The following is a 15,943-nucleotide window of genomic DNA, read 5'->3' as shown; positions in this document are numbered from 1 at the left end:
TTTCTCTTCCCATTCTTAGGACAGTAAGGTTCTTGTGTCTGCCCCATGACCTCCAACAACAGGCTTCATCCTAATGCCTCTTCCCAACCTTTGTCAATACCGCCCATAGGAAAAGCAGGAAAGCACAGGGGAAGGGAGAAGTGAATGAGAGAAAGGAACAACTATCCGGGCGTAACGGAGTGGGGACCAGAGACCATACCCCAGAGTAGTCCAGCCAATAAGCGAGCAAACCAGATCAGACACATGGATTGTCTCCTTCAACTCTGCAATGTGACATAGTAGAACAGCTGCCATCAAGCTGCTATTGTAGGCCGTAAATTTCAGTCAATGAGGATTTTTTTTAAAGATTTTATTTATTTATTCATGAGAGACACAGTGAGAGAGAGAGGCAGAGACACAGGCAGAGGGAGAAGCAGGCCCCATGCAGGGAGCCCGATGCAGGACTCGATCCCGGCACTCCGGGATCACACCATGAGCCCAAGATTCAACCACTGAGCCACCCAGGCGTCCCCAGTCAATGAGGATTTAAGTGTTATTTTTTAAATTCTCTAAACAGATCATTTAAAAGGGGAATAACAATTTCTTGGTACCCCCTTCACTAAGCTCTTTCCTACGCCAACAAATAAACAGGCTGGCTCCTCTGTTCAAACTTCCAAATGCTGTCATAGATCCGTGAATTTCCAACTCTGATCAATCTGTTCTTAGTGTACAGCATTTGGAAACCACACACAGCATCTCTGGTATATTATACAAGGATACAGAAGGGCACAGAAATCAAGAGTATTACTACTTTTCTGACAAGTTCCTAAGAACTTTCCAGGGCAGGTGGAGCCGGGGTAGAAGCCAGTGTGAACTGTGTGAAGGGGGTAGAGCCCCAGGCTTTGCACACATCCTTCCGGATGCTCTTGTGGCTGACAAGAGCTCAGGAGCTACACGTTTCCTGTTCCATTCTGGTTCTCTCACTCCCGTGCTCTGTCGCCAGCCTTTTCTCACCCACGTCCCAGAAGAACATGCCAATACAGTCTGCCAAGGCTTTGTTCTTTCCCTCCAGAATATTCCCAGACAACCGCCAACTTGAAATCTCCTCTCCCCATCTCTCTGGAGGCCCTGCCTGACATCAGCAAAAATCAAGAAGATAACAGGCGGCATGGGTGGGTCCGGGTGGGCTTGGGGACAATGGATCTGAGTTCACGGTGACCACAGCTATCTAGCTCTCCAGAAGCGGCAGCAGGCCCTATTTTAAACAACTTACATGCATTAACGTATGCAATCCTTGCGACAATCCTATGATGCGGAGACTCCTGAAACCCCATTTCACAGATGAAAATCTGAGGTACCAGGAGGATAAGTGGACGAGAGTCCAAGGTCACGGCGCTGGTGAGTGGTAGAATTTGAACCACAGAGTCTGGGTCCAGAGTCCAGGCACTTAATCACTGGGCCAGGCTGACTGTCAGCAAGTTCAACAGGAGGGAAGACTTTGCCCTTGTGTGCCTGGGGTGGAGGCAAGCCTCTGGTCAAGCTTAGACTCTGTCTACAGTCCCCTGCCGAGAGCCACACACGGGGCTGGCCAGCTGCCCCTGTGGTGGTCATCTCGTACTGATGCCCGCCCAGCTACGAATCCTTTGTGTCGTCTTCTGGGAACAGTACCCTGGGAACATTCCTTCTGGTAACTACCTTCCCCCAATCTCAGCGCACATGGTTCTGGAAGTATCAACCCACCCCCATCAGGGGCTCCTCCAGGTCTAAGAAGAGTCACATGACCCAGACCTGGCCAATCAATGCATCCCATCCTCCACGCATGGCAGTTAGTTCGGGGATACGCGTTAGGAGAGTTAGTCACTGCAAGGACCCTGAACACCAGATTGGCCCATCCCAGGACGTGCAGGATAGGACCACACAGCAGCTGACCGGGTGGCAGAGCCAGCCACATCCAGGGCTCTCAGGCCCCAAGGTGTTGGGTGCCAGCCCTGACCCATCCCTTAGGATGCTCCTGGGTTGTAGCTGTCAGGGCAGCGGGGGCCGGGTTGTAGCTTCATCTGTCACACAACAGGCTTGGGGGACACTGCTGCCAGAGCCCTTCCTGCAATGTTCTAGAATTGCTGCTCTGAGAGCAGTCTCCTCAACAGCCTGTGGGCTCCCGTCCTTCCAGCCTGACACCCCCAGGCCGCAAAACCATAGGCACTCACCACATGAGGCAGTTTAAATTAAAATTAAGTAAACATTTGGGGCACCTGGGTGGTGGCTCAGTAGTTGAGCGTCTGTCTTCATTCAGCTCAGGGTGTGATCCCGGGGTCTTGGGATCAAGTCTTGCATCGGGCTTTCTACAAGGAGCCTGCTTCTCCCTCTGCCTGTGTCTCTGCCTCTCTGTGTCTCTCATGAATTAATAAATAAAATCTTTTAAAAATAAAATAAAGTAAACATTTTAAAATTCAGCTCCTTGGTGGTACTAGGCACCCACCCATCAAGAGCTCAGCAGCCACATGCAGCCAGTAGTGGCTGATGTATTAGCATGATATCATACACTTCTGCATCACAGAAAGCTCTGCTGGGCAGTGCTGCTCGGAGCACACTGGCAAAGCTTCTAGAAAGGCGAGCAGAACTGGGGAGAACGGGGAAGGAGAATTATTCTTCGTGAGTTATCTTTAGAAGCACTTGAACTTTTTTTTTAGCACATTAGACACAACCTCCTATTCAAAAATAACCACTTTTAAACTTTATACGTAACACTCTTAACGTAACACTCTTAACCTTTGAGCTCATTTTCAAACATTGAAAATATATAGGTAACAGAAGAAGAGAGTGTTGGAATACCCAAGGGGCATGGATGAGTCGAGGGTGTCTGAAGGCTGGAGTCCCCCACCCGCTGAGCTGAGGAGTGCAGAAGTGTCCCTTCGGGAAGGTGAATGATAAGGAGCAGCATGGGGGAGAGGGGCTCCCAGGGAAGCAGCCCCCTCCCCTCAGCTGTGATCCTCCTCCTCACCGACCTTAAGGTCCACATCCCTGTCACATCACTTCCTAGGGCTGCCACGACAAACCACCACAACTGAGATGGCTTAGAATGACACACACTTATTCTCTGTGGTTCTGGAGGCCAGCAGCCTGAAATTAAGGGGCCACCAGTGTTCCTTCTTGTGGTGCCAATGGAGCATCCCCTCCATACACCCTGTCCAGCTTCTGGATGGCTCTGGGTGATCCTTGGCGTTCCTGAGCTTGTAGATGCATCCTTCTTTTATTTATTTATTTTTTATTCATTCATTCATTCATTCATTCATTCATTCATGAGAGATAGAGGCAGAGACACAGGCAGAGGGAGAAGCAGGGTTCCTGTGGGGAGCCTGATGCGGGATCACACCCTAAGTCGAAGGCAGACACTCAACCAATGAGCCATCCAGAAACCCCCAGATGCATCCTTCTGATGTATGCCCCTGTCGTCCCAAGACCTTCTCCTCTGTGTGTTTGTGTCTCAAATCTATCCCTTTTGTCTCATCAGAACATTCATCATTGGACGTCGAGCCCACTCCAAATCCTGGATGAACTCATTCAATGCACTATACGGTTTAATACAGGATGATGAGGAGGAGAGCAAGGCTCAGGCCCCTCCCTTGCCCGAGGCCACAGGGTCCAGCCCTGCCAGTCCTCCCAGTAGCTCCGGCCAGAGGCCTGCCCTCTTCTCAGCTGCACAGCTCCCACTCAGGGCCCGCCTCACAATGGGCAACATACAGAAGAGTGTCTCCCTTCTCTGGCCTCGCTTATCTGTTTCATCAGATCTCCTAGGATCTGACAAAAGATCACACAGTCTCCAGGCTGTGAGAAGGAACTGGGTGGGCAAGGGGGGCATTGACAAGTCTCTCAAATCAGATGGGGCCCCACGCTAGTGAGGGCGGCTTACAGGTCCAGACTCCAAAAGTATGCAGGGTAGGAAGATCAGAGCCCCGGAGAAAGGCTTCCAGGGCTGGGGGGAGAAAAGGCCTCTGTCCTTTTTATGACAGGGAGAATGTTCCAGTCTCCAAGGTTTGCACCGATGAAGGTGTCTGGTCCAAAGGGCTCAAGTGAGTCCTCTGGCTTGAGCAGACAGGGTGAGAAAGAGCGAGTGTAGACATAGGTGTCCATCAGGGCCTGGCCACACTGACCATACTGGGCACAACCTCCCAGGGCAGCTGGATAGCAGCCATGAGTCCCTCGGACAAAAGCAGCACAGTGCTGACAGCCAGCAGGGCCCCCTCCAAGAGCAGAGGAGGTCACTGCCCTCCTCTAGGCAGAACTGGGGGGTTCTGACCAGCCTTTCTGTCCCTAGGGACCCTCTTGGGGCCTCTCTTGGTGGCTCAGGACTCAAGGGAAGGCAGGTGACAGGACTGCCTCTGGGGTCATGGGCTTTGACTTTCTCTATGACCTCAAAAAAGCCTCAGAGCCCACTCCAATATTGTTATCAATTTCAGATAAAGATCCTAATAGTAAGTGGCAGATTCATATTTCTTCAGGAGCTCTGCACCCCCTGCTCCCAACCACTACCTCCTCTTCCCTCTCCCCTCATCATCTCTATTTGGGCCTTTCAAATTTCCGGTCAGCAGTGCATAGCAGGAAACCCATTTCAATCACCATCCGGGTCACACACTACAAATATAAATAGCTCAAATGAAAACTTCAATCCAACATGTTTTCATTCCAGTCTATGGCTAGTTCAAAATTTCAAAATGCTGGCTGCCACACATAGCATGATTTCACATCCTACAAAAGCCTTGTGACCCCCACTTTAAAAAATACTTAGCCATATAACTCGCATGAACTGATCCATACAACACTCAGAAAGAGGAGGGGGGGAATACAAAAGGACACAAGAGGAATCATTCCTGTTCTATGCACTTTGCAGATCATCCAAAAGCTCATTTGTGGATCTGATGGGGTTTTTTCCCCCACTGAATCAAATGTCTGACTTCCTGATCTGCAAATGATGTTTCGTCCTTAGTTGTCATGTCCTTTTTCCTCCTGTTAAAATGCTGGAGGTACTAGTAAAGACGAACTCAAGCTCAAAGGAAGAAAGACCCCCCCGGATGGTCCACAAGGTGCCCATAAAATCCTCTCCAGCCGGGGCCTTGGGGAGACTGACTTTTCACACCATGCAGTCGACCTCTGCAGAAAACCCCAGGCATCTCCCAATACATAGATGCTCATTTTCAAAGAACCTCGTGTCTCCACCAGCTGAAGTTGATTGGGAAAAGCCAACTTGGCTAGTGGATGGAGTGACAGCAAGGACAATGGCCGCAGGGCTCAGCTCCTGTGATCTCCACCTTGTCCTGCGGGTGGGAAGTCTAAGATGTATTGCTAATTTCAACTCATCCATGGGTACTACATGCTGTTCTATAAGGATAATTCTAACCCTGAAAATACCAGGGCAACACCACACATCTAAATTCTCAATGATGGTCTGTGCAAAGCTCCCATGAGGACGACCAGAAGACCTGATAGGACATGGGATTGGCCACACAGATTGGGAATCCAGAAATCCTGGTTATTCACAGCCATCCTGGTTATGCTACCAAAACCCAAGAGAGATAGGACTATGTGAACCATTCAGACCACGTTCCCATCTTCCTTCCTCTATCTCCACCAAAAGAAATGAAAACCAAAAAAGCCTATATTTACCAGATTACTCCTTCACACCCACCCCCCTTGTGTCTGAAATAGAGCTGGGGTCATGATGTCAATATGGTGAGGATGGTCCAGGCCTGTTTCTTTGGCTTTAAAATGTGATGGCTGTCACTTTCCTAGTGTCTAAGCCTTCATTATAAGCCATTCCTAATAGTTTCTTAGCTGCTACCCTGACATCACCATCCTCATCAAACCAGGTCAGTGAACCTTGCTAGAATCCTTGACTGGTGAGCTGGTCAAGGAAGACAAAGGAAGAAAGACCCCCCTGGATGGTCCACAAGGTGCAAGAGACAGCCTGAAACCCAATGAGAACCTCTTGACCACGTCTTCAGCAGTTCTGAGCAGACAGAAGAGAGGAGGCTGGGCCTTGGGAAGTCAGGAACCAGCAAGGATCCAACAGCCACTTACCTGGTGGGCAGATGCATGCTGTCGGTGCTTCCCGAACTGTCCGGTGCTTGGCCAGTCCTTCCAACTTCTGAACCAGAAAGAAAACAGAGGGGGGGCGGAAAAAAAGCATGAGTTTGAGGGTGGAGAGGGGTAAAAGTGGAAAAATCAGCAAACACCAATGTATTGGAAAGATCTACACCAGGGGTGGCATTGCCCAGCACATTTTTTACAAGGTCCTTAAACATTACAGGAAATTTTAGGATGAGAAGAGAAGCAAAAATAAATGTGCAACAGTCACTTGGGAGTCCCTGGAAAGAAGGCACCAGGTTTCTGCATTGTTACAACATTTTTCAAATAGGAATCCAGAAAAGCCAAAGTGACTGTGCAGTCTGCATGAAAAGGGGAGGGCACAGCAGAGGAAAGCTGGCCCTTGGCAGCCAGCCCTTGGTCTTCAGATAGGATCCAAACCCAGGCAGCCCCAGGTCCCCCTCACTGCAGCCCCCACCCCACCCTGCAGCTTGTGGGCCTCAGACCCCAGACCCAGGCCTAATCCACCCTGAGGACATCTTTCTTCCTTCTTATCAGCAGGGATCCTTGGCCTAGAAAATTTGGCTGAGTACAGTTTAACAAGAATCTCTACACATGCCTGGCCCTGTGCTAGATTTGGGTGAAGGGAAAAGAATTACTCCAGAAATAGGGTCAAATATCCCAGCTCCGCTACTATGCTAACTCGCAGCACAGCTCTGGCATAATCATCCCCTGATGTGCCAGCTCGAATAAACGGAGAGGCCCGAATCACTGTCCCTGCCTTGCACGCAGGGAACAAGCTTGGGGAAAAAAAAAATAAGAAATGAGTCCTCCAAATTCAAATCCAGGTTTAGGAGAGTGAAATGAGGGGTCCATGATCCCAAAACTAGCCAAGACTTGAGTCCTAACAAGAAAAAGTAAAGTATTAATGTTTTCCTAGGAAGCAAACAAATAATAATAATGATAAAAATCCCCCTAAAAGCAAAACAAAGCAAATCCCAACCAGGAGAATTGGAATGACAAAATGTGATACCACCACCAGAAAATTAAAATATAAAAATGTTATTTTTCTTGAGGGACCCCTGGGGGGCCCAGTGGGTCAAGTGTCTGACTCTTGGTTTCAGCTCAGGTCGTGCTCTCGGGGTCGTAACATGGAGCCCCATGTAGGCACAGAGTCTGCCTGAGAGTCTCTCTCTCCCTCTGCTCCTCCCACTCATGCTCATTCCCTCTCTCTAAAAATAAATACATAAATCTTTTTTAAAAATACAGTCTTTCCTCATAAAAATAAATAAATGAATAAAGACATAAAATTTTAAAATAGCTTGGAAAATGGTACAGCAAGCAAATAAAACCATCATTAACTTTTTTTTTACATAATCTTTGTACCCACAGTGGGACTTGAACTCAAAACCCTGAGATCAAGAGTCATATGCTCTATTGACTGAGCCAGCCAGGTGCCCCCAAAACATTATTTTAAAGTGCTGCTTTGGAGGGGGTGAGAAGTGCACCCCCAGTTTTGAGTGCCTGACCACCAAGCCTACAATTTTCACAGGAGGTGGCATTCTGGCCAAGCCCTGTCTGCCTCTGGCTGGGGCAGCCCAGGACCAGAAGCTCTGGCCACCTGCAAAGCACTTCCAAGGTCCACCTCCGCTCCTGCCAGACTCATCCTCATTTTACCAATAAGTCACAGAGGCTGGTACCCACCAGAGATGGGGTAAAGGTTTGCAAGTTTTGGGGGAACACAGGGGTGTGTGATTATGCACCCCCCCCCCATCGTGGTGGAGGCTGCATGGTAGGAGTTCCAGGATAGGCAGGCAGGGGGTGCAAGGGTACTGCCTTGAGGTGCCCTAACTTATCCATCTTAACTGCACCTCCCCAGCCTCCCCAAAGCCTCAACTTGCCCTAGAAATCAGAACCTGGCTAGGCTTCTGGACCCAGGCTCCCAGATCCCAACAGGGCCCCTACCTGCCACTCGCTCCTACTCTGATCCACCTCGCCCAGAGCAACCCTAGAAGCATCCAGAGCCAGCCCCAGCCTCCAGAGCACCCCCTGCCCCCACCCAGCATCATCCCTAGCTGGGCCGGCCTTGTTGCCCTGGGCCCTGGCACACTGCAGTGGCTACCAGCTACCGACCAGGGTCACCGAACCAGAACCCCAGAGCGGCCCCGGGTATGTGGATACAGGCTCCAGCACGATCTCCTGAACTCACTCCCCCGACCCCCTCCCCCCCATTGTATCTGTGGATACTATTACAGATTGCAAAATTTACACAGCAAACGAATCCAGCCTTCTGGGTTAAGCCAGTCAATTTGTGCGAGACACTCTCATCTGTTTTTATCATTGCTAGACGGGCCAGAAGCCCACTCACTTCCTTGTTTTAAACAAAGGCATTTTCATGCTTAAAAAAAAAAATTCGCTTTTCACAGCCCACCGCATCTGGGCCGCTCTCCTGAAAGGGAGGGAGGGAGGCTTTATCAAATACTAATAGGAAGTACAACCATTTCCAAGCAGCTCTTACTGTAAAATAAAAAACTAGAGAGGACACTATTGAGGTGGGTGGTGGGGGCAGGAAGGCACCTTATTGTGAATGCTGGTAGGTGGGGTCATGACACAATGGGATCAAGGTTTTGTTGGGTCACTTATTCTGACTCCATCTACGCGTGTGTTTCTCTGGATCATAAGGGTGAATCTGCAATTTTATCTGCTAGCGCCCTGCCCTCCGTTCCCCCCATGCCTCCTCCCCAACTTTGTGTGGGTTTGAAATGTCCCCTGCCGTGAACACGAAGTGAAATGTTTGAATGAGAAACCCAATCCCACCATCTTTATTTCCACGCTTTGCTTTCTCTTTTTGAAATCTAAGAAAATATTCTTTTGTGTCCAGGTTTGTAAAAATGATTTAAAGGCCCCAACATTTTTCCGCATTCAATTATCTGGCAGCACCCTGAGCATCTGCAAACAATATGGTCCCGGTTTTACATATGCAAACAAGTCCTAACTCCAAAAGTAAATAAAGGAGGAGTCTTGAAGAAAAGTCCCTGAGATGGTGGGGAGCTTGGTTCCCTCCAGTGGGAACCTAGGAGGACTTGAAATTGGGGGAGGTGGAGGGACCACTCCTCAGGGAAAATCACAGTTCTCAGAAAAGCTACACTGTTAGATAATAAATTTATTTATTTATTAAAGATTTTATTTATTTATCTGAGAGGAAGACAGAGATAGCGAGAGAGAGCACAAGCAGGGAAGAGAGGGAGAAGCAGGCTCCCCACTGAGCAGGAAGCCTGAACTGGGGCTCCATCCCAGGACCCTGGATCATGAACTGAGCTGAAAGCAGATGCTTAACCACTGAGGCACCCAGGGGCTCCAAATGATAAATTTATTAATGACCTTGGGAGCACTAGTCTAGGGCGCTTGGACAGATGTTTGATCACAGCCTTGAACGGTTGCATTTTGATGAAAATATAAATTAATATACATAGAGGGATGTCACGGTTTATTTCTGGAAAATGCTGCAAATAAAGCCACAAAGACATGCCTTATCCTCTTTGACAGAAGATTCCTGCTCTAGGGAATAAATCTTAAGAAAATAAGAATTAGCAGGAGCAGAGAACCATACTGATGAACTTGCGCCCCAAAACAGTGGGGGTGGTTTAGAGAAGGGTGGTGAACCCCCCTCTATTTCATGAAATATCAGGTAATAGGAAGGAGAAAGAAAAGGTTTATGGTACCATAAATAAAAGACCAACATCTGTATAAAAATTCAGGCATGAGGTGGCAGCAGCTACCAAAACATGAACCCCCTTGGGTGCCAGGATTATGGCAATTTACTTCTTCTTTTTTTTTCCGCTATTTTAAAAAATTTATTTAAATTCAATTAATTAACATATAATGTATTATTAGTTTCAGAGGTAGAGGACGGTGGTGCATCAGTTGCATACAACACCCAGTGCTCTTCACATCTTGTACCCTCCTTACGCCTGTCCCCCAGTTACCCCCTCCCCCACCCCCAACCCCCACCCAGCGACCCTCAGTTTGTTTCCCAGGGTTAAAAGTCTCTTTTGGGGAACCCTGGGTGGCGCAGCGGTTTAGCGCCTGCCTTTGGCCCAGGGCGCGATCCTGGAGACCCTGGATCGAGTCCCACGTCAGGCTCCCAGTGCGGTGCGTGGAGCCTGCTTCTCCCTCTGCCTGTGTCTCTGCCTCTCTCTGTCTCTCTCTCTGTGTGACTATCATAAAAAAAAAAAAAAAAAAGTCTCTTTTGGTTTGTCTTTCTCTCTCTCTGATTTCATTTAATTTTATTTTTCCCTCCCTTCCCTTATGCTTTAGAAGTCCTCCCTGTATTGTCACACCATCTTCTCAGTTAAAAAAACAAAAACAAAACCCTGAAAGTAGAAGAAAAACCAAAATGAAGCCCTGCCATCTCCCTGCCCAGGACACTGTGTGAATGACAGGTGATTCTATCCCCTCAGGGAGCTGCACTTCCAGGACCACGCCTGTTAATAGTACTCATCTGAAGCCCCAAAGGACCCTCTCTGCTCCAGCCACAAATCCTCTGCCCTCCCTCTGCTCCCACAGGGAAGGGCTCCTGGGTGCGTGGGCACTGCCACCAGCAGCCCAAGAGGGCAGCAGGATCTAGCCTCTGACATTCTTTTTTTTCATACCTCAGATGAGGAGGATGACAAATACAAAGTATTATTTCTGAGTTACTGATTACTTATAACAGGCCAGGCACTGTGCCAACCGCTGTTACCTCATCTAGCCCTGCCAATACACCCCCGAGGCCGGGCCGATCATTAAGCCCATTTACAGATGAGAAAACTGACACTACAGAGGGTCATGTAAGCAGCAGAGTGGGACCCAAATCCTGGTGTCAACCAACTCCAATCACAAATCAAGACAACCTCCGCTTACAAGCAATCTTCATATCTAAAAACAAGCAATCCGGGCAGCCCTGGTGGCGCAGTGGTTTAGCGCCGCCTGCAGCCCAGGGCATGATCCTGGAGACCTGGGATCGAGTCCCAGGTCGGGCTCCCGGCATGGTGCCTGCTTCTCCCTCTGCCTGTGTCTCTGCCTCTCTCTCTCTAGCTGTGTCCCTATGAATATATAAATAAAATCTTTAAAAATAAATAAATAAATAAATAAATAAATAAATAAATAAATAAATAAATAAATAAAAAATCCAAAAGTTGCAATGCACAGCTGGCCCCTACAAAATGAAAAGGGTTGCTGGAGGTTGAAGAGTATGAGGCACAAAGTTGAAGGAACCACAGGAGAAAATGTGAGTTCTGACAGAACTGTTTGGAATGGCACTGAGGGGCTGCACACATGCTTTTGAGTCTATGCTTTTGTCAAAAACAGTAAGACTGGGGGCGCCTGGGGGGCTCAGTCAGTGAAGCATCTGCCTTCAGCTCAGGTCATGATCTCAGGGTCCTGGGGTCGAGTCCTGCTCTGCCTACTTGTGCACTCTCTCTCTGTCAAACAAATAAAATCTTAAAAAAAGAAAGAAAGAAAGAAAGAAAAACAGTAAGGCTGTACGTCACCAAAAATGAACTTTAATGGATACAATTAAAAAAAAAAATCAACGAGGATGTCAGAGAATCCCTGGACGAAATGTAGGCTGTGACAAATGAATCTAACCATGTTAAAACTGTTCAACATAATCTTACTGCAAGTGGTGGGGAAAAGCATGTACCTGACCTAAGCAGCTTTACAAAACTAGTGTTTTGGTTGAGGACTATCAGGCTGAACACAAAAGGAACCATATAGAAATGCTGTACTGCAGGAGGTAAAGTCGTTTCTCACAGGAGTACAGGTTAGCAATTTTGAAAGTACTTTACATACATGTTAGGGTTGAACAGGTACGCAAATAAGTTATAGCTGATGAGAGCCAGGCTTCTCCCTTGACGGGGCTCAGGGTGAACCAGCCAGCCTCCTTCGCGGTGCAGCTGAATGGTGCTCGGGGTGTGATCGACGCTAGAGTACACATGCCCTTGGGTGCAGCGGAGGAGTGCTACGTCTCTGAGCTGGACAGTGGTGAGCTGCCCCAGCCTTGCCCACCCTGTGAGGCCCTTCCAGGAAAGATGTTCTAAACACACAACGGGACAAAGATGGAATGAATCGTGTAGTGCTGCGTCAGTCAGACACCACTATGAGGTCACAACTAACGTACACAGGAAGAGACATACAGAAATAATCATGGGTATGTGCACATAGGGGAGTGACTATTCATGCATATTTATGCTTGCGGTCTGCGGACAAGGCCTATAACCAATGACATCCTGGAAGAAGCAAGCACACCCAGCACCAGAATCTTGGTTTCTAAATACCATTCTCCAAGAAAAGGAACCAGGGCTCCTTGGAGAAATGGCTGATTCTAGGCCCAGGGCAGGAAATATATAAGAGGGAGTACCTTGCAGTGACAGAAAGTAAGGAAGTTCTTTTTGCAAAAAGGAGGTAAGGGAAGAATATGTCAAAGAAACACAAAACCAACCCAAAAGGGCTCAGAATAGCCAAAGCTTAAACAACTGAGGCAATAAAATAAATAATGCAGTATGGGATTATAACCCAAAGAATAAGTTAGAAACCCAGAAGTCCATACTGATATAAATGACTGAATAAATAAGTGGGAAGAAAAGAGAAATATTCCCTATAGAAGAATGTCCAATAATAAATGTAAATAACTGCCCTCTCCAGGAGGTGCAGCTAGATTCCCTTCTTCTTGAGTAAAGGCTAGACTTACTTCCTAAAAGCAGAGAAAGGAAAAATAGTGACTCTATAATGTGGAAACCGGGAAGATACTACTTTAACCAAGTGATCAAGGTTAATGTTACTCATGACGGGTTATGTGACATAACAGACCCCTGACACAATGCCATAACAATGGCAATCCACCTTAGTGCTATGCTTCCCAAGCCCTTGTAACCCAGTCTAGTCACCAGAGCAGCCCAAACTGAGGGACATTCTAAAAAATACCTGGCCAGGCCTTCCAAAAATTGTCAAAGTCATAAAAAACAAGGAAAGACTGAGAAACTGTCACAGATCAGAGACCAAGAAGACATGACAACAGAACACAATGTGGTGTCCTAGGTGGAATTCTGGAATAAGAAAGGGACTTTAGAGGGAAAACTAGGGAGATTTGAATAAAGTCTGGAGTTCACTTTTTATTTTTTAGATTTATTATTATTATTATTCATGAGAGACTCTGAGAGAGAGGCAGAAACACAGGCAGAGGTAGAAGCAGGCTCCCTGTGGGGATCCTGATGTGAGACTCGATCCCAGGACCCCAGGATCATGTCCCGAGCCGAAGGCAGACACTCAACCACTGAGCCACCCAGGCATCCCTGGAGTTTACTTTTTAAAAATGGGTAAGAAAGAAATCACAAAGTCCCTTAATACCCACTAAGATACAGCTTTGCTATTTGCTATAACACATCTATTTTTTTAATTAAGGTGAAATTCACACAGCAAAGAAGTGAACAGTTGGTGGCTTGCACAACCACCCCTTTATCTAGCTCCCTCTATCTAGTTCCAAAACATTATCATGACTCCAAAAGGAAATCCTGTACCCACTAAGCAGCTGCTCCCTATTCCTCCCTCTGAGTCCCTGGCAGCCACCAATCTTTCTGTCTCTATGGATTCATGTATTCTGAAACAGAATTACATAATGTATCACCTTTCATATCTGGTTTCTTTCACATAGTGTAATGGAGATTCATCTATTCTGTAGCACACATCAGGACCTCATTCCTTTTAATGGCTGAATAAAACTGCATCGTGTGTCTATACCACAACTGGTTTATCCATTCACCTGCTGAACATTTGGCAGGAACACCTGCTGTGTCCACCTTTTGGCTATTGTGAACAGGTCAGTTGTGAACACAAGTGTATGTATTTGTTGGTGTACCTGTTTTCAGTTCTTCTGGGTATAGGGGTCGAATTGTTGGGTCATAGGTAAGTCCACATATTATGTTTTGAGTACCCACAAAACTTCTCCACAGTGGCTGAGCCAATTTATATTCCCACCAGCAATGTATGAAGGTTCCAATTTCTTCCCATCTTCATCAACAGACCCTAGTGGGTGCAGAATGGTATCTCATTGTGATTTTTGATCTATACATCCCTAATGACTAATGATGTTGAGCATCTTTTCATCTGCTTGCTAATCATTTGCATATTTTGTTTGAAGAAATGTCTGTTCAAGTCTTTTGCCCATTTTTACTTTGAGTCCTTTGTCTTTTTGTTGTTGAGCTATAAGAATTCTTTATGTTTTCTGGATACTACATCCTTATCAGATATATGATTTGCAAATATTTTCTCATATGAAAGATCTATTGTTGTTGAAGATTCTAACCATCTCCAACCAAGACACAATATAGCTGTATTAAAATCATCTTAAGGGATGCCTGGGTGGCTCAGTGGTTGAGCATCTGCCTTCAGCTCAGAGTGAGATCCTGGAGTCCCGGAATCGAGTCCCACATCAGGCTCTTTGTGCCTGCTTCTCCCTCTGCCTGGGTCTCTGTGCCTCTTTCTCTCTGTCATGAATAAATAAACAAAAACTTTAAAAATAAATAAATAACAATAAAATCATCTTAAAAATTAGAGGTGGTGGGGGCCCCTGGGTAGCTCAGTTGGTTAAGCATCTACCTTTGGATCAAGGTCCTGGGATCAAGCCCCACATTGGACTCTCCACTCAGTGGAGAGCCTGCTTCTCCCTCTGCCACTCACTCTCCCTGCTTGTGCACACATTATCTCTCCCTCTCACTCTCTCTCTCTCTCTAATAAGTAAATAAATAACTAAATCTTAAGAAAAATTGGAGGTGGTGGGAATGGACCCATGGCTTCATGGTGGTCCTCACATTACTCTTGGTTGAGATCTTGCTAGATTAGTAGTGGGATATTGTTACTAAGGAATCTGACCTGGTCCTTTTTAGTTGGTAGTAATTGTATTAGTTTTCTTTTTCTTTCTTTTTTTTAATGTATTAGTTTTCAATTGCTGTGTGACAAATTGTCACAAAATCAGCAGAATAAACAGTACATATTTACTATGGTTTCCATGGTCAAAGGTCTGGATATAGACAAGTTTGGTTCTCTGCTCATGGTTTCCTGAGGCTGAAATCAACGCACTAGCTAGGTGTTTCTTTCCGGAATTTGGGGTCTTCTTTCAAGCTCACGTGCTTCCTTGTTCTCTGTGAGCCCCAATCTCTTGCTGGCTGCCAGACAGAGGCTGCTCTAAAGGTCACACACAGTTCCCTGACATATGGCCCCCTCCACACACCCTCCCATGCTTCAGATCCCTCTGACTTCAGGAAGGGCCCAGTCCCTTCTAAGGACTCACCGGCTTATGTAAGGCCCATCAACAATAAGCGTTGTAATGAACTCAGTCAACTGATTGGTAACTCAGTCATGGGAGTGATCCCATCATAATCACAGGATCTGCCTACACTCAAGGGGAGGGGATCACACAAAGTATGTACACCAAGCAGTTGGAATCCTGAGAGTTGTCCTAGAACTCTGCCTACTAGAAAAAGGTATCAGAATTAATTTCTAACTTTTGATGACTGTGCTACATTTAGGTACATATGTAAGTATGTTTTCCTATAAATCTAAAAATTGGGGATGCCTGGGTGGCTCAGTGGCTGAACGTCTGCCTTCAGCTCAGGGTGTTATCCCAGATCCCAGGTCTGGGGATTGAGTCCCCCATGGGGCTCCCTGCAAGGAGTCTGTTTCTCCCTCTGCCTGTGTCTCTGCCTTTCTCTCTGTCTCTCATGAATAAATAAATAAAATCCTTAAAAATAAATAAATAAATCTAAAATTATTCCAAAAAATTTTAAAAGCTGCATCTTCAATTTCTACTTCTGGGCAAGGTAGAGTAGCAGCAACTATATTTATCCTC

The 15,943-nt window shown here is 46.8% G+C and overlaps 1 protein-coding gene across 1 annotated transcript in view; it reads right to left on the bottom strand.

Moving 5' to 3' along the window:
• COL23A1 (collagen type XXIII alpha 1 chain) overlaps nt 1–15,943 on the bottom strand; it is a 322,060-nt gene that overhangs the window by 291,685 nt on the left and 14,432 nt on the right. Inside the window, exon 2 of the mRNA XM_038551808.1 lies at nt 6,055–6,121. Within this exon, the coding sequence (XP_038407736.1) occupies nt 6,055–6,121 (67 nt within the window). The remainder of the gene's footprint in view (nt 1–6,054; nt 6,122–15,943) is intronic.

The sequence above is a fragment of the Canis lupus genome, chromosome 11, assembly GCF_011100685.1.
Source record: "Canis lupus familiaris isolate Mischka breed German Shepherd chromosome 11, alternate assembly UU_Cfam_GSD_1.0, whole genome shotgun sequence".
Classification (NCBI taxonomy): domain Eukaryota; kingdom Metazoa; phylum Chordata; class Mammalia; order Carnivora; family Canidae; genus Canis; species Canis lupus.
Note: the sequence above shows the minus strand (reverse complement) of the source record. Positions and strands in the feature narration are given on the sequence as shown.